Source organism: Triticum dicoccoides, chromosome 5B (genome assembly GCF_002162155.2).
Source record: "Triticum dicoccoides isolate Atlit2015 ecotype Zavitan chromosome 5B, WEW_v2.0, whole genome shotgun sequence".
Classification (NCBI taxonomy): domain Eukaryota; kingdom Viridiplantae; phylum Streptophyta; class Magnoliopsida; order Poales; family Poaceae; genus Triticum; species Triticum dicoccoides.
Window position 1 is genome coordinate 673579318 of NC_041389.1, and position 22228 is coordinate 673601545.

The window sequence follows — 22228 nt, forward strand, 5'->3', positions numbered from 1 at the left end:
GGGGGGGGAGTTATGGTTTGGAAAATTCAGTAAAACGCCCGTAATAATCCCTGCGTGTAGTATTATTGGTGCTTTTATTTTTACACGAGTGCTGGTCGACCGGGCTTAGGGTGATCGACACCGACATTGTGCATACTAAGTTTGTTTCACTGACTCCGGAATTTCTCTCACATAAGGTACCCACTCAAAACAATCATTAATTTGATGCATGCAGCTCTGGTCAGTGACAGTCAGATACCTTGTTCGAGAGCTAGCCGTGTCTCAAGAAGTGGTTGGTACCATCACAGCCTGACATGTCAGTGTCCAAATTCCTGGAGAACCTCAACCGGCAGATGGCCGCTGGTGATAAACAGCATCAGCTGGAGCTGCTCCCATCAGGATCCGCAGATTGAGGTATCAGAGAAAAAGAGCAACATGTTGGTCCAGTGGTAGGAAAAGCTGAAGGAGGCTCCCTCTCATGGCAACCCAATATGGCATTTGTCTGCTGAAGCATGGCAGCACCCTCTTAGTTAGCAGCAACCTGTGTATCAAAAATCTCATTACCAGAAGCTATCCTTAAAGCAACCGAGCCACTGGCCAAGCATCAAGCTCAAGATACTTACTATTTTACTCCCTCCGTTCCTAAATGTAAGTCTTTGTAGAGATTCCACTAGGTGGACTACATACGGAGCAAAATGAATGAATCACACTTAAAATGCATCTACATACACGAATAATCACGAGTGGACATGCCATCACGCGCGGTCGGTATCCACACCACATGCTGCCGCGAGATTCGTGCAACTTTAATACCCTCTGGCCGTATAATGATTTCCCCTCATTGTATAGCAAATGGTATAGCCGCGTATTTGCAGCTGACACATGCAGTGCATGGCCCGCAAGGCAGCACACCCATTGAACTGGGTTGTGCAGGATGCTCCCCCTGGCCTTTTTAAGCAACCCGAGTGCTTGTAAATGTCCATCCCGCTCAAGTTTTCATCTTAGCTCTCCTTCTCCCAGCCTCGCAAGCATGTGTTCATCCAAGTTCCAGCTTAGCTCCGCACCCCCTGCATCACACCACACCTCCAACCAGATGCCACCGCTCCCTCTAATTTGTTGTCCAGAGTGCAACGCCGGCTACATGGTGTGGTTCATCTTTGGAACGGAAGAAAAACCAGGGAGACATTTCTACAAGTGCGAACGTCATGGAGCAAGTTTTTAAGATCCTTTCCATTCATCTTCCCAAACTCCTCGCTCAACCAATGTTTTTTGTGTTTTCTAGTTCGGTGGATGCAAATTTTAGAAGTGATAGAACAAGTACATACGTACTTCAACACCCGCTGGGGACATCTAATTTCACATGCATCGGTGTGTCGGCACGTAACACTGCTTGAGCAGAATCAAGCATGGCTGAAGAACATTTTCAACTCGGCGTTGCGAACATGCTGCTAATGGCCATGACCTGCATGCACAAGTTCTGAAGCTACCCCCTCGTGCGATGGATATGTTCTTGTTCCAATGCGTACCTCGCGAGATTGATTAGTTGTTGTTCCTCTATGCACCAGATCTGGTCATGGATTCATTCTAGTCCCCTTTTGTATTTTTCTTATCCGTCTACTCCATGTAATGCATGTGTCCGCCAATCCCAGTTGCGACATAGGTACGCATCCAGCTGGCCTATCTACAATACATGTCCATCATTTGCGAGCATTGAGAATTAAGTCCAACTAATCACGTGAGATGATGCAAATTTGTTTAAACCACGACCAGACGCAGGGAGGGCATTTAATCCCACGTGGTGCGTGTGCAACACACCCAGGCCAACGGCAATAATTCGTCACTCGGGCAGCCCACATGCGATGGACTAAATAAAGACACAGCAGAGGAATGAATGCACCCAGCTGCCCCTGCAAAACGTAAATGCACCCAGCAAGCTGGTGCTGCGGGACACCGGATTACAAATTAATCAAGGTTTCTGGCAATATCTAACCATGTTAATATCCTGACAAAGACTGGCTGCACACAGAAACATCAGCAAGCAGATAAATAACGTGTGCGAGCCACACGCCACCTGCCATAAAATTTCCATATGCTGTCAACATTCGTTTAAATGTCTGACACCCACACTGTAAATGCATGGCAGGCAATCAAGGAACCCAGGAAAGATTAAAATCATCATTTATCATGGAGGGCTACTCACTCGAGAGGGTGGAACTTCAAGGCGTCCTTATAAGCTAAGCTTCCTCGTCTCTCATCAGCCCACGAGCACCACACGCAGCTTTGAAACCAAAAACAACTGAATCTGTTGTTAAATCTGAATAAACCTGCATCACTCACGATCCCTAGACCAGCCCAAACCAAAACTATCCACCAAAACCTCCGACATGCTAATATGACTAATCAAAAAGATGAAACTTTACTCAGGACTAATTCCTATGCCAACGATCTAAATCAAAGGATCGAATTGAGTTCGAAGCTCTGTACTTCCATTCCTGCTGAACCCATCTCCCTCGTTCTCCTGCTTTTCACAGCCTGCAACTTGAAGAAGGGCTACATAACTGACCACGTGAAAGATCAAGGCTCACTGCACACAATTATGAGACCACCTGACAAATAGGGCAGCAGACTACTGGACAAATTTCGTATGGATACCACGAACTTAAAGCCGCTAGGCCCACTCATGTCTCGTATAAGGCTGCGTATTCATATGGGTTGTTCATTAATGTGCGTCGTATTGCATAAATACCTATATTAAGTAGTAATCTTGATGCACAAATGGATGGCCAGGATTACGGCATTGCGTGGCACCATGTCCCAAAAATTCACGTCCTTTTGGCGGACGAGCACCTTGGTGCTCGTTATATTGGTCGTCCGCTGTGCATCATGACCGTTCAGACGGTGTATTTATGGTTGTATTTCGGCATGAACTCATGCTTTGTGTTTCTCCAAAAATTTATGTCTGACACGAAGGCTAGACATCCACGTGGGTTCGCTGGCACGAACCATGGCCCTCTTCAATGCTACTGAGATGTTATCTCCCCTTTCTCCTAGTTCAAATTTGAGTTATAACCTATGCTTAGGATATGTCAATGATGCTTCTACACGAACACATGTGCTATTAAGGTATAAAAGCACCGGTGTGACAGAAAGTTATATGCGCTAATTATTAGCACACATCAAATAACAATAAATCAACGTAGCAGTACTGACAAAGCATTGTTGGCCCATCTGCTGCTAGCTCGTATGGCACATTTAACCGAACCACTGCCCGCGTATTCGGTTTTGTACTCCTGCGCGTAGTGTTCAGGCAATTGCTGAACGACCCATCACGAGGCAGATGACAATGACCGGGGTACCGTGACCCAAGGTGCTCGTCAGCCAAAAATCCGTTCTCGGCATGGAGGTGTCTTTACATCTTCGAAAAGCAAGGGAGTAGGTGGCAAGGAACACAGAGGGAAATCCACAGCAAGCTTTAGTAGCAGGAGCAATGGGCGATCATGGACTTGTTACTGCTGGAGCCCTCCACTCACATTTTGTACATGTGGTGGAGGTTCTTATATGGCCAATCCTTCGACCTTTACCTCGTCAATCGCCGAAAGGAAATCAAGTAATGGAGCGGAGGGAGGTTGACGGAATGGTTGGATAAGTGCTACTCCCTCCGTCTGGAAATACTTGTCATCAAAATGGATAAAAGGGGATGTATCTAGATGTATTTTAGTTCTAAATACATCTTCTTTTATCCATTTTGATGACAAGTATTTTCGGACGGAGGGAGTACTTTGTATGGGCACATTGGGCAGGGCCAGCAAGATGGGAAATGGACTTCAAAGGCTTTGCATCATTATTTTCTCTCGCAATGGGCAGCCATCCAGTGGAAGGAATTGTTAAGGAGTATTAATTAGTATTGGTCATACATACAGAGATACATACATATATACATACATACATACATACATACAGAGATAAGTTGCATCCATTACAGGAATGACAGGTAACACCGAGGTGGTTTCTTGTGGTGACAGCGAAGCATATATCTACAGTTTTGCATGTAATGTCTTTTTCATGGCAGTTTTGCATGTAATGTCTTTTTCATGGCAGTTTTGCATGAACTACTATATATGGACATGTCAGTCTTGGGTTGTTTAACATTTGAGCAGCTAGGTATTGTTGTGTCCGTCTAATCCATGTTCTTCTTTTCTTAGTGCTAGACGACCTGGCTTAGGGTGAATAAAACCAACTATGTGCATACCTAGTTTGTGTCGCTGACTCTAATTTTATCTCAGTTAAGATGGACAGTCAAAAGAAACATTAATTTTATGTATATCGGGACATGAGAGGCTCTGGTCAGCGACTTACCCTGTTTGAGTGCTAGCCATGGCCCAGGAAGTGGTTGGTAGACGGTAGTACCATCACCGCTATAGTCCAGCAATGTCCAAATTCCTGGAGAAGCTCAACCTGAAGATGGCAGCTGTTCCCATCAGAATTCGCAGATTGAGATGTTGGAGAAGCACACGATCAAGAGCACCAGGCTGGTCCAATGGCTGGAGAAGCTCAAGGAAGGCTGCCTCCCATGGCGACGAGGTGCTTCTCAGCTTCAAGCCTTTCAAGCCTCGTGCACCGGGCGTCACAGAAGCCACTCACTGGAACAGCGAAGCCTAGCATGGCACCAGTAGTACGCTGCACCACTGTGGTGTCACCCTTTTCCAGCGATGAGAACATGAAGAAGCTCAACAGCACAGTGGAAGCGCTTGAGAAGGTGACGGACAATACTGCTCCAACAAGAGGTCATCTCGAACCTCAAGCAAAGATGTTGTATATATGGTTGTTACCACATGCATCATGGTCAATTTGAGGATTCGCCCTATACATGCTGACATCAACAGATAAGCTTCAAGGTGCATATTTCCTTGGCTGAAACAGCAGGTGGCCAGTAGCTCCAGGAACTGACAAACCCCCGCTTAAAGGGCCTTGGCTAGGATCTGCATGGCCATTAATACCGTTGAACTGTGCAATGGGTGGCAGAAGGCCGACGGACCTCGCCGTCACTCAGGCCACAGCCACTGATGAATTTCACGGCTTTGTGCATACCATAGAGCCTAGCAGCTGGGGACATGGAATGCTTCGGCCCATGAGCCGGTTGACTTCATTCTGTTAGCCCCATCAATTCCATCCCCATGTTAAGCCAAACACGAGTCTTCCATATTAGCCTGTTCCAGAAGAGAGAAAGAAAAGCAATGAGGCGCCCTTGGTTTTCTAAGCATATATTTTCTGAAGAGAGTTCTCTAAACATTTCTCAAATAAATGTGAGGAAATCGGACGACCACTTTCATCTTCAACCTCATGTTCCTAACGTGGCCTTTTTGCCCGCTGAAGCATGGCATGGCAGCACCCTTGGTTGAAACCAATCTGTGAATCACAAATTCCATGACCAGAAACCATCCTTAAAGAAACTGAACCACGCCGGTCAAGGACCATGCTAAAGATGCCTCCTGTTTTGTACTGCATATGCACTGGAAACTAAACATTATGGATTGGAATTCCGGAACTTGCCAATTTTCACTGGTGCCAGCTGCCAAATGCACTTGACTTGTGAGTTGTGATGCTGCCTCAGGAATATCTACCCTGACTCTATGTAGGGAAATAAAAGAGAACACTTTGGTTGGTTCTTGACATTTCCTGCAGAATCTAGTGTAACTAAGCTTTCATCCATTCCCCTTAGCTGACGCAAACTATGCAGAGCAAGGCCCTACTCCCAATCAATTTTTAGTCTCAGTGAATATCTCTAGGAGGGTAAGTGGATGACAAAAGCTATGCTACAGGTCACCTCTTTTTCTCCATCCATTTCGGTTTCCTCGTATGGCTATAATTGGCTTATCCTAAATTAAACCTCTAGGGGGGTATTAAACAGCTGACCACTGCTATATATCCACTATCCAGTATAATCCCTTCTCACCCTTTAGTCTGATCTAGCTATACATACAAGCTCATTAAGCAATGGCAGGACAAGTTGGCTCTGCAGTGATCAGCGAGATCACAACCAGGGCCATCTCCAAGGTAATTGGAATGATCAACAAGCAGACGGCTATCGATGACAAGCTGCGCAAGCTGGACATGCTGTGCACAAAGATCAAGAGCGCAGTTGAAGCATCTAAGAAGCACGAAATCACCGGGACCTATCTGCTCAAGTGGCAGGAGAAGCTGAAGGAAGCTGGCATAGAGGGTGATGAGGTACTTTTTGACTTCCGATGGCGAGCCTTGACCAAAGCCAGCAAGAGCATCAACCATAATATAGGTACACTCAGTCCTCTAGGTTACACACAGATTGTTGTGTCAAGTATTATAAATTACTTCCATAGTGCTGCCAAGATGCTGCTCTCAACCAACAAGGATGTGCAGAAGTTAAACAGCACAGTGGAAATGTTGGAGAAGCTATCGGCAGATAATGAGGAGTTCTCAGGATTGGTTGAGCTTCAGGTTTTGACAGTAGACGAGCATGGTCCTGCAAAAAGGAAGAAACTGGAGATGTTGGAGAAGCCATCGGCAGATAATGAGTTCTTGAGATCGGTTGAGCTTGCAAAAGAGAAGAAACAAGAGGTGTTGGAGAAGCTATCGGCAGATAATCAGTTCACGAGATCCGTTAAACTTGAGGTTTTGAACGGGGAGAAGAATGCTCCTGCAAAAGTGAAGAAACCAGTGGTTATATGTGCCCGCCCATTTTCACAAAAGGAAGCACATCAACATTCGAGCAGGAAGAGACCGCATGACTATATACTTGACTCCGCGAATGTTATAGTGAGCGTAAAAGGGCAGCGCCTGTGAGAGCAGCAATTCCTTGTACAAGCTGTAGCTTCTGCTAAAATACCTCCATCCTTTTGATACTTGAACAAAGTTTCAAGGGTTAGCTTGAGTTGACCCTACATAGTTTTGGGTGGCAGTGCCAATGCTGTGAGATCTTTCCGTTCTGGGTTGTGTAACTTTGTCTTGCTTTCTGATTACAGCTGTTACAGTTTATAAATTTGATACTGAAGCAATTTATGCTCCCTGTTAAGTTTGATTGATTTTTGTTTTGATACAAATATGCATTTTGTAGCTACTTTTAGAACTTTTGAATGTTTGTAACCCAACTTTCATGCATTTGCATCAACTGTTGCATGATTGACCATATATTCCCTCCCTCAAACAACGATTGCCAAGATCTCCAAATATCCAAATCTTGTGCTGAATCATCAAAAGGACTTACCTATGGTCCTTTTCATTCTTGAGAATGTGTAAACTGTAAAGATGCCTTTCAGTTTTAACGCAGATACCAACCATACGTAATTTGTTTGTTTCCAACTTTTGTCTCCAGCATTCAGTGCGATTAAAACAATGGTGACAGCAACTAAGTTGTCTTTTCTTTCTAACTTATCTCTTTGTTTTTAGTTCACAGAGTCTCATGGTCTCTTTTCTCCATATTCATTTTTAGCTGTCCTATTCGTTTACTATTTCACTATCTCACCCCATAAGATCACCACACAAATAGCCACCGAGGAGTGATCGCAAGCTACACCTCCAACACAGCACCTCTTCCTCTGAGCTGACAGGTGCCCATATATATTCTCTTGAATAAATTCCTGCCATTTCTTGAGCCTGGTTCTTTAGTTCTGAGGTGATTGGTTATCAAGAGCAATGCAACTGTCGACGCATGAGAAGTTACCGGCAGATTGCGGGGGTCTGGAGGTAAAAATATCATTCCAAGAACACCCTGCCATCTGCCGATGACTTCTCGTAAGTCTTCAGCTGGATCAAAGGGTTTCTAATTTGTTTGTGCCGGACAGCCTTGGTGAAAGTAAGGATCTTGGATCTAAATATCGTACTAACATGATGTCTGAACTCAGATTGTGCTGACCTTTATTGTTGCAAAAGCAGAGCTTGCTGGCATACTTTTGTATTCAATTCAGAGTTTGTGGTTTATCACCTTTGATAAGCAAATGAGTTTGTGTTCTTATTACGGATTAATAGACCTTCTCGAGCACTTAGCATGCTATGATACTAGAGTTTATAACTCGGAACCATATTTCGGTTAGTAAACTTCGTTCTGTAACTGCTGCATACTAAGTGCATATCATTGGACCTGTAACAAGAAAAGTATGAAGATGGTATAAAATAAGCGCAGCTAATCTTGCAAGCCTTTCTCTTTGAAGTCTAAACTATCCAGCCAAAACTTCTGTTACTTTTTTTTTATGTTTCTTGTACAGTAGGTCCTTGTAAGGAGAGTGAATTGTAGAAAACATCGACATTGAAGGCTAGGGTCGCAGAAACCACAGTTCTACAGTTTTGTGCCAAAAACCACTAATTCCAAGGCTATTTTTTTGCAGAAAACACTAGTCACCTGCTGTAACCAGGGAGTTCACCAGCAGAGTTTTTAAAACGAACAAACCAGGTGACTAGTGTCATAATCGTGATTTATGGCCTCTGCTGCAACCAGGGAGTTCACCAGCAGAGTGTTCTGGGGGCTGATACATATGTTCAGTAAGCAGGAAGTCGTCGGAGAGAAGCTGCAGCAGTTGGAGATGCTTCTATTCGAAGATCCACAGCGCAGTTAAGGCGTTTGGGAACCAAGATGATAGGAAGCATGAAAAGGGCAACACTTCTGAGATTTTTCCTTTTCTCTGGATTGTAACTTTGTAATATTTTCTGATTAAAGCTGTTACAGCATAGGTATTGAAAAAAATATGTTCCCTATTAAAAGATTGATTGACTTTGGTCTTGAAATTTTTTATATGGATACACAATCCACATTCCCTAACTATTTTAGAACTTTTGCACGTTTATAAGCCCAATTTTCATGCATTTGCAAATTACGTTGCATGTTTGACTATATATTCCCGCTTCTACTGAGTCGTCAATAGGACTTACCTAACGATCCTTTCCATTGTTGAGAATGTGCAAGCTGTAAAGATTCCTTTCAATTCTAATACAGATATCAACTACACATCATTTGTTTGTTTCTAAATTTTTTTGTCTCTGGCCTCAGAGCGGTTAAAACAATGGTGACAGCAACTAAGTTGCCTTTCATTTCTAACTTATCTCTTGATTTTCCCTTGAATAAATATCTTGGTATGTTTTCTCCGTAGTCATTTTACATGTCCTTTTCGTTTACGATTTATCATCTTACCTTCTCCTGTAAGATCACCACACAAATAACTACCAAGGAGTGATTGCAAGCTACAACTCCAAAAACACCTCTTTTTTTAGCTGAGAGATGCCCTTCTTTTTTCTTGAATAAATTCCATGCATGCCATTTCCTGAGCCATATCAAGTGGTTCTTTCGTTCTGCAACGATTGGTTATCAAGGAGCAATGCAGCTACCGACGCACGAGAAGCACCAGCAGATTGTGGGGGCCTATAGGGAAACAGCATTCTAAGAACGAACACCCTGCCATCTGCCGATAACGTCTCGTAAATCTTCAGCTGGATTAAAGGGTTTGCCTATATCTGTGCGCCACGCAGCCTTGGAGAAGGATAGGGTCTTGGATCTAAAGATCGCATTAACATGGTGTCTGAACTCAGATTGTACGGCATTTACTGTGGCACACAGAACTGCTAATGCCGTGCTTCTGTGAATTCAGCGTCTCTGGCTGGTTCGATCGCCTTTTATAACCAAAATAGGTTTGTGTTTTCATTACAGATTAATAAAACTTCTCAAGCTCTTGGCATGCTATGATACTCGAGTTTATACCTCAGAATTTGTACTTTCGTTAGTAAACTTTGTTCTGTAAAGTGTAATCCATTTGACCTGTAACAACGGTACATGGATGATACAAATTAAGTGCAAGCTAATCTTAGAGGCCTTGCTGTTTGAGGACTGGCTGTGGTGCGCCGACAGGCTGATGTGGAGAGGATGGCCTAACTACTATTTATGTTCCCTGTGCGTGCGGTCACTGGAGACGGGAAACCACTGTTCGCTCAATGCCCGGTGCCGTGCTTCATCTGGCTGGATGTCGCTACCTGCCATGACCACGGTGGCCTCGTCCCATCACTATGGACAGCGGATCCGAAAGTGCAGGATATTTGGTCTCAAGCTATTAGTAATCCTGGCAGCACGTGCATCAAAGGAAAAAAAAACGCTTCTCATTCTCGGTTTGTGGGAGCTCTGGCTTGAAGGAATTGGAGAATTTTCAATGACATGCAGCGCTCGGCGACTCAGATTATCCTGGCTATTAGGTGATTGGCTGAGCTCTGGCGGCTGGCCAGTGGGCCTGATGTCGATCATCTGGGAGTTGCGCTGAACATGACTGCCTCTGGGCTCTGTCCTTTTATTTAAAGTTTCTTTCCTTTAGACTCTGATCTTTTATCCTTTTGCTATCTGCTAATACGTCAAAGCCAGCATTTGCCAGATCATTCAGAAAAATCTTGCAGGCCTTACTCTCTGGAAAGATTTATTTTATTTTTTTGGGCCTTGCAAGCCTCCAACCTGACAAACTATCCACAGCTAAAACTTATGTTATTCTTTTAATTTTTGTTTCTTGTACAGTACAGGTCCTGAGGTCCTTATAAAGGTGATACAACCTATGAGCACGAGTAGCATTCTTGTTGCTAACACTTCTCTCCTTTCCTCCATTTCCATGACCATGGCAGAACAGACAGTTTACCCTATTGCCTCTGCTGTAACCGGGGAGCTCACCAGCAGAGTGTTCTCAGGGCTGATACAGATGTTCGGTAAGGAGGCAGCTGCCGGTGAGAAGCTGCAGCGGCTGGAGATGCTGCTAATCAAGATCCACAGTGCGATTGAGGCGTCCGAGAAACTCACCATCGAGAATTTGTGGCTCGTTCGATGGCGCGACAAGCTAAAGGAAGCAGCCTCACAAGGCGACGAGGTGCTTGCCAGCTTCATACGAAAGGCAGAAGACGCTGAAGCCACAAGGAGCATTGACACCAACCAGCAGCAAGGCTCATCCTCTTCTTCTAGTGCTGCTTCTGCTAGAGCTACAGGTGCTCCGTCTTTCACAAGTAAATCTATGTTGGGCATGGCGCAGGGCATCCGTGACGCAACCCAAGTACTGTTTTCGAATGATGAAGACATGGAAAAGCTGAGCAAAACACTGGACATGTTAGAACACCTCTCCGAAGACATCAGAGAGTTCATAAGATTGTTTCAGCTTGAGGACTGGGCAAAGGCAGATCTAAAATCTACCGAGAGTATGGAGACTCCAACAACAGAGCATAGACCAAGAAAAAAGATGAGGATCACAAGAAATTCAGGGTGCAGATTATTTGGCCTCAAATTAGATGAGGAAGACACAACAATTTCAGCTCCGTGCGTGGAGGATGTGGTAGTGAACAAATTGATCAATCTTTCGATCAATGAAATGGCAGTTATCCAGAAGGAACAGTGTGAAATGCTCCTTGACAAGCTTGAGGAAGGGTTTGCCAATATCTGCAAGACCGTCGAGCTAGCAGATAGCCACGACCTTGGGGACATGAAGTGGCTTGCATACTGGGCTGACATCCTAAGGGAGGCCAAGATAAAAGGCTGTGTCGTTCTTGGCACCATCAGTGCTCGCAAAACACTAAGGGCCAAAGATAACGAGCCAATGGTGAAATGTGATCAAGATCAAGAGAGAGATCAATTCAGCAGTTTCGTGCATAGCATGGAGGGCTTAGCCAGGGATGTGGAATGCTTCGGCAAATTGGTATACATGTGTTCATGATGCTAACTTGTTGTTATCATGTCAAGATGGCTCACCTCAATAATAAGACAGGAAGTCTAGATCCATTGTAAAAAAAAGTATTTTCTCTTTAGATTAGAAGACATGCTGTAATCTTTCATCCAAGGAGAAAAAAACAGGAGTAATCCAGGTTGAGCTCTGATTGTGTAACCGATGATGCAATTAACAATTTTCAGTAGGTTCTTTTAGCTCAGCCGATAAGTTCCTTTGGTCACATAGGGACGTTGCATTGTACAGCAGAAATAAGGTTGGGGAACTAAAGAAGCTCGAAGGTGTTGGAACTGCGGATATATCAGAATTAGTAGAGCCATAAAGTCAAGATCTTTGTGGTACGAGCGGAAGGAGCCTTAAACCTTGGTTCTGCTCTTTTTTAAGTCAATTTCAATGGGTGCTACAGTGCTGGAAAGACAACCATATTCTAGCATTCAGGTGGTTCTGACCCGATAGTTTTGAGCTGAATAGCTTCTATGATCCACTTTGATGAATATCTTTTGCCGGTAGAACCAATACAGGGGGGCTCTTAAATGCTGATTTACTCCTACCTTGGACCGTGTCCGTATGGCGATAGACACTAAGATCAGCTAGAAGTTATCTCCCCCTTTTATTTGACATCGTTGTAGTCACTTGTTTGTACTCCATCCCAGCTCGACCATTTTGTTTGCATGCTCATTTCCGATGGCATCCAAGCTGCCTTTAAATCTTTAATGCAAGACGATGGCCACTCAAAACAAGTCCAAGGAATCTAAATATTCTGATCAGCTCCAGTCATCGTTCAGCAATGGCAGCTGAGCATCTCACTGGAGAAGTTATATGAGCTGTCCCCAGATATCGCAGAGTTCATCTTGGTGCTGCAGGTGGAGGTATTGTCAAAGATAGAGCAGAAACCTGCCGAAAGAACGAGACGGTCTACATCACCATCTAGTATGGAACATGCTATAGCACTGTGGCACTGTCCATACATTCAACTTTGGCCTAGCCAAATGCAGAACAGTTCTTAATTGGAGGGATGGTAGAGGAGGTAACCGTGACTCCGTGAGTGAGGAGAGTAGCAGTGTGATTCACCAGATGAGGGAGGTTCACTGTCGACCTAAACAGCACATGATAATAATGGAACAAAGGAAGCTTGTGGGAATGTTCAGAGACTTGGAAGGCTTCATATGGCCGTCACAATGGGTGAACATCCAGTGGGAGACTGTAGATAGTGGCAACAATGTTGTCTACACCTACCACTGGCACACGTCGATGGTAAAGCTGGAAACGAGACAGCGGCTTGTTCTGATAATGAAGCAGATGATCTCTGCAGTTTTGTGCGTACTAGGGACAGGCTGTCTTGGGATGTGCAATACTTTGACAGCTGGTGTTGCTGTGTCCGTCGAACAAATTCCATGTTTTTTTTCTTAGTGTCGGTCGACCTTAGGGTGGCTGACACCAACTATGTCCATAACTTGTTTTCAGTCTCATACACTCACTGACTAGTTAATTTTAGATTTTGCGACAGGGGACACTCAGAACAATCCTTAATTATATGTATTTATAGACTTGAGAGACTCTAGTCAGTCACATACCTTGTTTGAGAGCTAGCCATGGCACAAGTGGTTGCCACCAATGCTGCAGCAGTGGCCGCCGTGGTGACAGGACAGGGCAGTGTCCAAGTTCCTGTAGAACTTCAACTGGCAGATGGCCGCTGATGAGAAGCTGCAGAGGCTGGAGCTGCTCCTCATGAGGATCCACAGCACGGTCGAGGTGTGAGCGAAGCAGATCATAAAAAGTACCACGCTAGTCCAGTGGCGGGAGAAGCTCAAGGAGGCTGCCGCCCATGGTGACGAGGTGCTTCTCAGGTTCAAACATCATGCAACAGACAAAGCCGCTCACTGAAAAAACGATGACCAGCATGGTGCTGGTAGTACCACTCTGCATTTCACGAGAAATGTGTGCTCCAGCATGGCATGATGCATCGGCACCACTTCGGTGGCGCTCTTCTCTAGCGCTAAGGACAAGCTGAGGAGCACCGTGGAAGCACTTGAAAAGGCATCGAAGAACATCAGGGAGTTCATAGGATTGCTCAGACTAGATGCCTCACTTATCCTCAATGGAGGCGCTGTGTGGTTACCACCAATCATCAGGCCAGTTTGGGGATTCACCGCATGTGTTGACATCACCAGAGGAGCTTCATGTCAAAGTGGATGTTTTCTTGGCTGAAACAGCGGCTGATCAAGAGCTCCAGGAACTGATTAAGCTTGTGCAAAGGCTAAGCCTTGGCTAAGATCAGCATAGCCATTGACATCACAGAACTGCGAGACATCAAATCCTATCATGCTAGCGCACTTTGCTGATACCATCCAGAAAGTTAGGAACAAGGCCGCGTCACCCTCACCGCCATCAGAACCAGCAAATAGACTGCGCAATATGACTTTGAAGTTGACAAAGTCCTCTGCTTCTTGTGCATATTGTGGAGAGCCTAGCTGGAGACATGGAATGCTTCAGCCCTCAGCTGGTTGTAATTTCCTTCCCATGTTTAAGCCAAACATGAGTATTCCCTGCTAGCATGTCTGGAAAAAGGAAAGAAAGCAATGAGACTCCGTAGGTTTTCTAAATAGAAAGAAAATGGAAGAGAATTCTCTAAATAATTTTCAAATAAATCTGATAAATGAGACAATGTCTTTCTTCTAGAAGCTCGTGTTTTACCAACATAGCATTTTGTGCGTTGAAGCATGGCAGCGCCCTTCTTGATTGGCAGCAACTCTGTTAATCGTAAATTCGCTACAGTAATCGCCTACACTATTTTGCCTACAGTGCTTGTTTTACTCTGTGACTTCCCTCCGCTGTTTTACACAAAGACCACTGTAGCTTGCCTGCCTTTGCTCCTGCAAGTCAGAGGAGCCGGCTCCGGAAAATAAGATGCACATCACGCAATAGCGAAAAGGTTTGATCTAACAGCGGATACACGGAGGTTCATAAGATTGGCTGTGTGGGAGGTTTTGGCAGAGCTAGACACAGAAGAGGCAAACAAGAAAACACAGGCTTAAATGTGTTTGATCCATGCAGTGGAAACAAATTTCTTGGCTATTGAAAGCAGAATCCTATAAAATGAGAGACTCTACAAAGGGAGGTACAGAGAAATATTACCCATGTAGTCCCTGTAGTGAATGATGATGCGATCACTTGCGCAAGGAGGCTGAGATTGACTTAACAGCTCCCTGCAATAATGAGAAGGCAAGGGCGTACAAGAACAGGGAAAGCTTCAAAGCATTGGCCGAGATCAGCAACATCATAGAGATGGCAGACAGTTCATAGATGCATGGTAAGTTACAAACTCACTGCATGAATGAAGAAGCAATGGAGAATGAGATAGTTGAGAAAAGGCTTAGAATAGTGCCAAAGAAACTCAGAGAGGCCACTGAGAGAGCAGAAGACATGCATTTATCTGCCCCTGCATGAACAAAAGGCATCATACTATTATCATATATACATGTCATGAAGTTTGTCTATGCATAGAATGGTATCTTCAAAAGTTTGGATTAATTAGATGATTCAGACAGGATGCAAGCTGGGGCACATATTAGAAATGTTCTCACGATGGTCTAGGTTTTTGTAGGAAATCTTAGTCCATAAATGTGTGCTGATGAGACATTCAGTACTCAAGGTGAAGTATCTGGATATTATATGTTTCAATGCTACTTCCGGTGATCTTCAGTAAACATCAGTTTCTGGCTTTGTGTTCCATATAAATTGGCAAACCTCAAGGACTTGCAGTTGCAGAAATTCCTTGAAAATACATCATGAGTTCACGGTCACCTGCATGTGCTGTTGAAGTTGAATCCACTCTTCACTGCACCATCAGAAACAGGATACCTGGTGAAACACAATTCCAATCACCAGAAATCCTTGCACGAGCAGGAACCATCCTTGAAGCGATGGAAACGACTCCTGTCACGCACTATGATCTCCCGGTTATAAACCTGCGATATGCACTTAATTGCCGCATGACAATCGGAGCATACACGCAGGTTTTTTACCACCCGGACCTGTGTTCCAGGAGGAGTCCTCAGGAGCACGAATGCAATTGCCAGCTTCTCACTGTGCCACTGAAGCGCACCCTCCTTGTCCTCCTCATCAAGGTCAAGGAGGACCTCTGATGTGGCTGCAATATGCCCAATGCGTCTTAGCTCTCTTGACATCTCCTCAACCATCCTGTATATCTCCTTGTACTGCGGATGCGACTCATCTCCTGCTATGAACTCATGGACCTCTCCATCAAGCTCAACAAGGCTGCAGCCCGGCACCTTTGTGATTCCTCTCTTACTCATCTCTCTCCTAATCTCTGACTTCTCCTTCCATCTCTGCGTCAACGCGAACACGTTGGAGAGCATGACGTAGTTGGCCTCATGAGCAGGGTACTCCTTAAGAAGGTCCCTGCTGATGCTTTCACTGAGCTCGAGCCGACCATGAGCACGACAAGCAGCAACTAGAGTCCGCCAAATTATTGGGTTCGGTTTCATGGGCATCGCGCGAACAAACTCCAACCCATGCTCAACCATGCCGGCGCGACCAAACATGTCGACCATACAACCATAATGCTCGATCTTAGGCTCAATACCATGCTCTGTCTTCATTGAGTCAAAGTAGCCACGGCCTTCATCAACCATTCCAGCATGGCTACATGCAGTGAGCACCCCGATGAACGCGACATCATCAGGCGGCACACCGACAGCCTTCATTTCCTCGAACACCCCCACAGCCTCCTTCCCACGGCCCTCCATTGCAAGTGCATCAATCACCGATGTCCATGACACAACAGTCCGCTCCTCCATCCCCTCGAACACAGCCACTGCCCCATCGACATCCCCGCACTTGGCGAGCGTGTCGATCAGCGCATTGCACAGCGTCACAGACCTCCCAATTCCCTCCCTCGCCACGAACCGCTCAACCCACCGCGTGAGCTCGAGCGCACCCAAATCAGCGGCGGCCGAAAGGATCCCGAGGACCGTCACCTCATCCGGCCGCACTCCGCTGGCCTGCATCTCCCGGAACAGCACGACGGCATCACTCGACAGCCCCCCACGCACGTACCCGCCGATCATGGCGCTCCAGGTGACGGCGCTGTCCCTGGGCGTTCTGTCGAACACGTTCCGCGCGTCCCCGAGGAACCCGGCCCCGAAGCAGGAGTACATGTGTATGAGCGTGTTGGAGACGTAGTGGTCCGCGGCGAACCCGAACTTGAGGGCGGCGGCGTGGGCCTGGAGGCCGGCGGCCGGGGACCCCGGCGTCGCGGCGCAGGACTTGAGGAGGAACGGGAAGGTGAACTTGTTGGGGGCGACGCCGCGGCGGAGCATCAGCGGGAAGAAGGCCGCGGCGGCGCGGCGCGCGGAGGGGAGCGGGGAGGCGACGTGGGCGCGGATGAGGGTGTTGACGAGGAAGGCGTCGAGCGGGAGGCCCGGGCGGAGGAGCGCCGCGACGAGGGGCTCGAGGAGCGCGGGGGCCGCGGAGGCCGCGGCCGCGAAGAGCCTGGTGAGGACCAGCGGGTTGGCGTGGAGGCCGCGCTTGAGGAGGAATGCGAGGGGCTGGAGGAGGGAACTGGGCGTCGTGGCGCGCTCCAGGAGGCGCAGGCAGTGCTGCTCGGCCGCGCGCGACGGCGACGGCGGCGCGGCGGTGTAAGGGCCGCCGCTCGGAGGCGAGCGGAGCGGTGGCGGGGGCGGCATTTGCTCGAACGCGTGGCGGGGTCCTGCGGTTTTGACCTTCGCTGAGTGTGGTCAAGCTCAACTGGTTCCTGTACGGCGCAAACACGTGCGTTCTTCTTTTTTCTTTTTTTTTTAAAACACGGTATAGACCCAGACGCTGATATATACACACATACACTCATTCATACGGACACACGAATACCCTACCCTATGAGCATCTCACGAAATCATCACAGGTGCCTCATAGTCGAGAAAAACTTCTCTGAATGCGCATCGCCGTAAATTTAGAAATAAATCCAAAAATAATGAACGCGCATTGCCAGAAATCCTGAAATAAATTCAAAAATAATGCAAACATGTGCGTTATGGAGCGAAGCCGTGCACGATGCAAGCAGAACTGAGCAGCTATGGAAATTTAGCCGGGCGAATTGCAAGATTTTGCACAGAAACCACGCTAATCTTCTCTGGTCGGTTTTGATAAATAAGGTTACAATTTTATCAGACTGTCTGAAGAGACAAGCTGCTTTTCTTCAGTTTTTACGAGAAACGTGTGCAATTTGTGATAAAAAAAACAGCAAAAAAATCAGAGAATTTATCAGGAGGAGCAAAAAATACATGTGAGCTGTGAGCCTACATCTGTCAAGACCTCGCTATGATCAAACACCGACATACACGCCGACCTCGCTATGATCAAACACCGACATACACGCCGAACTGGATTCTCTCCAGCCGAAAAATCTCACAAGGTTTTACAATTCTCCTTGGAACTAATTTGGTAGCTGTGTTTCAAAGTGACGAACTAAGTTTGGTGTATACGCCGCAGCGATCGAGACCTAAGCTGTAATGAGTTACCCAGAACAGGGTCTATGAGTAAATTTTCCATATGCCCAGCCCATACCCTACTCTGATCAGCAGGAGCTCAAACACCATGTGCAGGATGCTTGTCATGCGCACTTTGGACCCAGGTATCTCCGTCCAGCTGACCGATACTTCCGCCATCGGGATCCTAAGGTGCTTGCATAGGTACACAATCTCAACATCAAAACACCACCTGTTCATGCACAAAGTACAGGAAAATAAACACTCAGATCCTTCAGGCTTATGCCTTACAAGATTATTTGAATATACATTTTATGTATAGAGCATCACAGGATTTCCTTTTCAGAAAATATATACCTCTTCAATCTGATGTTTGTAAAGAGTTTCCTTGCAGCAGATCGAGTGAACATCTTGAAGCCACACTGGGATTTTTAACAATAATAAAGCAAATGAATGGCATGCCTCCAAAGAAGGAAGAAAAATGTACATAAAAATCATCATTGCATCTTATGTTGGCCAAATCATACCTGTGTATCTCTGATTCCAGGACCAGCAGTCAACAGTACTACCAAGTGGAAACCTTTCATAAGGAAGTTACGATACCATTTCCTCTGCAGTAAGCCAAGAAAAGTATATTCAGCCTAAGGGAGGACTCTAAGAGACAAAATCGCACAAGTTCATGGATACTCTGTTTCAGGACATATACCGTGGCAAGAGCCTGCTTCTCCAGATGAGCACGGGAACCAAAAACAGCAATTTCAGCATCAGATAGCCTCTGCGATGAACTAGCAGAGGGTGCTAGACTGGACTTAGCTTTCCCCGCCAATGCACGAACCTAACAGCAAATGGAAACAAATAATGCTCATCCTAGTCAAAACCAGCCCAACAATATGGTATTGGATTGAGCATACGACAGACCTCAGCTTCAAGCTTTGCCAAATCAGTGACCTTGGTTGCGCCATCAGCATCAAGCATGAGTAGTAGCTCACCCCGGGAATGGAGCATCCCCTAGATAATGCTTCCACAAACAATTGGAAAGCATCAATTAGAGTTGATTTGCTAAAACTAGTATGTAGCGCGGGTAGTTCAATACTCACTTTTCTGACGGCTTCACCTTTCCCATGGTTTCTTCCGAGTAGAAGAACCCGAACATTGTCAATATTGTGCTTCTTTACATACTCAAAGGCAACTTTCGAGGTACGGTCAGTACTTCCATCATCAACAATCAAGACCTTAATAAAATCAAGCAAATAACATATTTAAACTTCAAATTTAGCTAAACTGCAGGATTATAGATAAGAGGTTGTGATAAAATGTTAAAGATCAGGATAGGTAAATACAAAATGATGCAAATGACAATGATAACAAGATTTCAAATAGCACGTGTGATAGATAGGTATGCCTGACTGAATTCTGCACCATTGCAAAGGCAGCTCAGATTCTATTTAGGTCTCATCGACCCATCTACTGGATTCAGTGAGGCGTTATTCATAACTTACATTTTTAATGTGAATTAGTTGTGGATTACACAACGGCATAGCTACCAAGATCAGCGGTGCATAAAGCATAATTGTGAATATCACTTGGAACATTACATATAGGACAAATGATAAATATTCAGAAGCTAATACGAAGTAACTCTGGGAAATTTATGTAGCTTTGTCCTCTTAATGGCCTTTCTAAACACTAACAGCGGATGTAGATCCAACTCTGTAATCCTAGATCCAGGTCTTTAGTTTGGTTTTACAACCAAATGAATATTTCATAAGAAAAAACTATAGCAAATTAGCAATTCAAGTTCCGCAATACATTCATGTTCTACTCACTATACTAAAGATAGGGCCAAGCTCCATTGCAGGCAATTTTCAAATCTAATGAGCGGAAATGACATTTGTGCTTAAACCAAAAAAAAAGTACAAATGAAGAACGTGGTACTAAAATGCATAATCTCCCGAAAAAATTCCAAGTTAGTTCCACTTGCAGAAGTAGCTTGCACCATCCAAATTTATCATATCAAATAAAGAAGATCATGAACATGTTCTCACATACCTCATAAGTAAACGACTTGTCGGCAGATGATCGTTGTTTCAGGTAGCTAATGGAGAAGGAAAGAAAAATACAGTGATTAGCTTAGCATATCAAGCAATCGCCTAACAGATGAAGCTACAGTTATATACAGGCAACTGGTTGTATAAACAGCACAGTACTGTTCAAAGATAAAGAACTTGACAGGGCAACAAATGCTGGTTCATAGCCTTACTTGAGTGTCTCTGTAAGAGCCTCGGGAAGCCGACACTCCTCGTTGTAAGCGGGCACGATCAACGAAATGTACTTCTCGGCAGGGTCGAAAATCGATGGGCAGGGAACCTAACACAGGCAGCACAAGCAAATTAGCAAACACCTAGCGCGCACACCATGCCACAGCACAAGTAATTCGGTCGAGCAATCAGCACCTTCTTGAGCGAGCCCGGGTCCTCGAAGAAGGCGTCCGAGACGGCGGTCCTCTCCAGCCTGCGGCCGAGATCCAGAACGGCGGACCAGTCAACGACGGAGACGGCCAGATCCCAAGAGAGAGAGAAGAGGGGAGTACAGAGGAGGCTTACGAGTGCATGCATCCGATCTTGCGGATGTGCTCGAGGAAGACGGCGGCGACGCCCAGCACGAGGACGACGACCTGCGCACAGGAGGAGGAGAGAGGGCGTCAGCGGCGGGAGGATGGGGAGGGGATGGGGAGAGGAGGGGGAGGGTTTTGGGAGGGGAGGGAAGGCGGGCAGTACGAGGGAGCCGAGGAGGAGGGTCAGCGAGAGGGAGGCGGGGAGGAGGCCCGCGGCGGCGGAGAGCGGCCAGGCGGCGCCGGCCATCGCGACGGCCGGTGGACGGCGTGGGTAACCCCAACCCCACCTACTGCTCCCCTCGCGTGCACTCCAGGTTCCCGGAGTCGGGTCGGGCAGATCTGCAGGCGCCGGCAAGTTGTGTGTTACTCGTATAGTCGTATCGTATGAAGTGGTGGTGACACTTTGGGCCCTTTTGATTCAAATGATTTTCAAAATGGTATAAAACCTTTGAATATTCTAATCTTCAGAAGTTTTCTCCAGTGAGTTAGCTGATTTAAGAGTTCTTTTTTTAGAAAACTTCTAATTTATTCATCTTCATTCATGATAGTAAAACAAACACCAAAAATAATAAAAATTACATCAAGGTTCGTAGACCACCTCATGGCGAATACAAGAATTGAAGCGAGCCGAAGACGCGTCACTGTCATCGCTCCTCCCTCGCCGGAGCCGGGCAAAACTTATTGTAATAGACAGCGGGAAGTCGTCGTGCTAAGGCCCCATAGGGCTAGCACACCGGAGCAGCAACCGTCGTCGATGAAGAGTAGCGTAGATCGAAAGAATCCAACCTGAAAACACACGAACGTAGACGAACGATTGCCAGATCCAAACAGATCCACCAAAGACAAATCCGAAGGAGACACACATCCACACGCTCACCGACGATACTAGACGCACCATCGGGACGCGAGCTAGGCGAAGAGAATCTTAGTTCATCTCCAGGGAGCCGTCGCCTTCCTGAGCAGGACAAAAACCCTAATAAAACTCAAAGAAATATCTAAAAACAGAGCATCGTCTTGTAGCTATAAAATTACGGTAATGATAACTCCCGAATGTTAGGGAGTTAAGCATGGCAACCCGAACAGTTTAGACAGCAAGTTTAATTTGCGTGAGATTAGGGTAACAAGGCATTTTCTGACAAAAAAACGAAAAAGGAAAAGTTGCCATCCCTTATCAACTAAAGTTGCCATTTCCTATGAACTAAAGTTGCCATGTAAAAATGTTCGGGACGAAATGCTCAAAATCCGAACATTCGGGAGTTACTGGATTCTGGATTCCTAAAATTAAGGTTTCTTTTTTCTTTGAATTTCCGATGAAAGTTGCTATACGTGTGAACCACACATGCACAAGTTTATCCCTCGGATGTTATGTGCGGTTCCCCGTCTGCGGCCGGCTAAGCGCTAGTTCTCCTGCTCTTTTCTTGTCACTC

At 45.9% G+C, this 22228-nt stretch overlaps 2 protein-coding genes across 2 annotated transcripts; both read right to left on the bottom strand.

Moving 5' to 3' along the window:
• Positions 1-3975: 3975 nt before the first annotated feature.
• On the bottom strand, positions 3976-17389 carry LOC119310462 (pentatricopeptide repeat-containing protein At4g21065-like). Its single transcript, XM_037586208.1, has 4 exons — positions 15486-17389; positions 14817-15120; positions 13256-14239; positions 3976-5186 (listed from the first exon to the last, which is right to left on the bottom strand). Exon 1 carries the CDS (start codon positions 17387-17389, stop codon positions 15563-15565), a length of 1827 nt encoding a protein of 608 aa, XP_037442105.1. The 3' UTR covers positions 3976-5186; positions 13256-14239; positions 14817-15120; positions 15486-15562.
• Positions 17390-17941: 552 nt separating this feature from the next.
• Positions 17942-21146, bottom strand: LOC119312529 (dolichyl-phosphate beta-glucosyltransferase-like). The gene is made up of 11 exons (XM_037588265.1): positions 20965-21146; positions 20791-20861; positions 20641-20698; positions 20448-20554; positions 20237-20282; positions 19285-19419; positions 19106-19195; positions 18894-19022; positions 18715-18798; positions 18545-18609; positions 17942-18419 (listed from the first exon to the last, which is right to left on the bottom strand). Exons 1-11 carry the CDS (start codon positions 21046-21048, stop codon positions 18233-18235), a joined length of 1056 nt encoding a protein of 351 aa, XP_037444162.1. The 5' UTR covers positions 21049-21146; the 3' UTR covers positions 17942-18232.
• Between the last annotated feature and the right edge of the window lie 1082 nt (positions 21147-22228).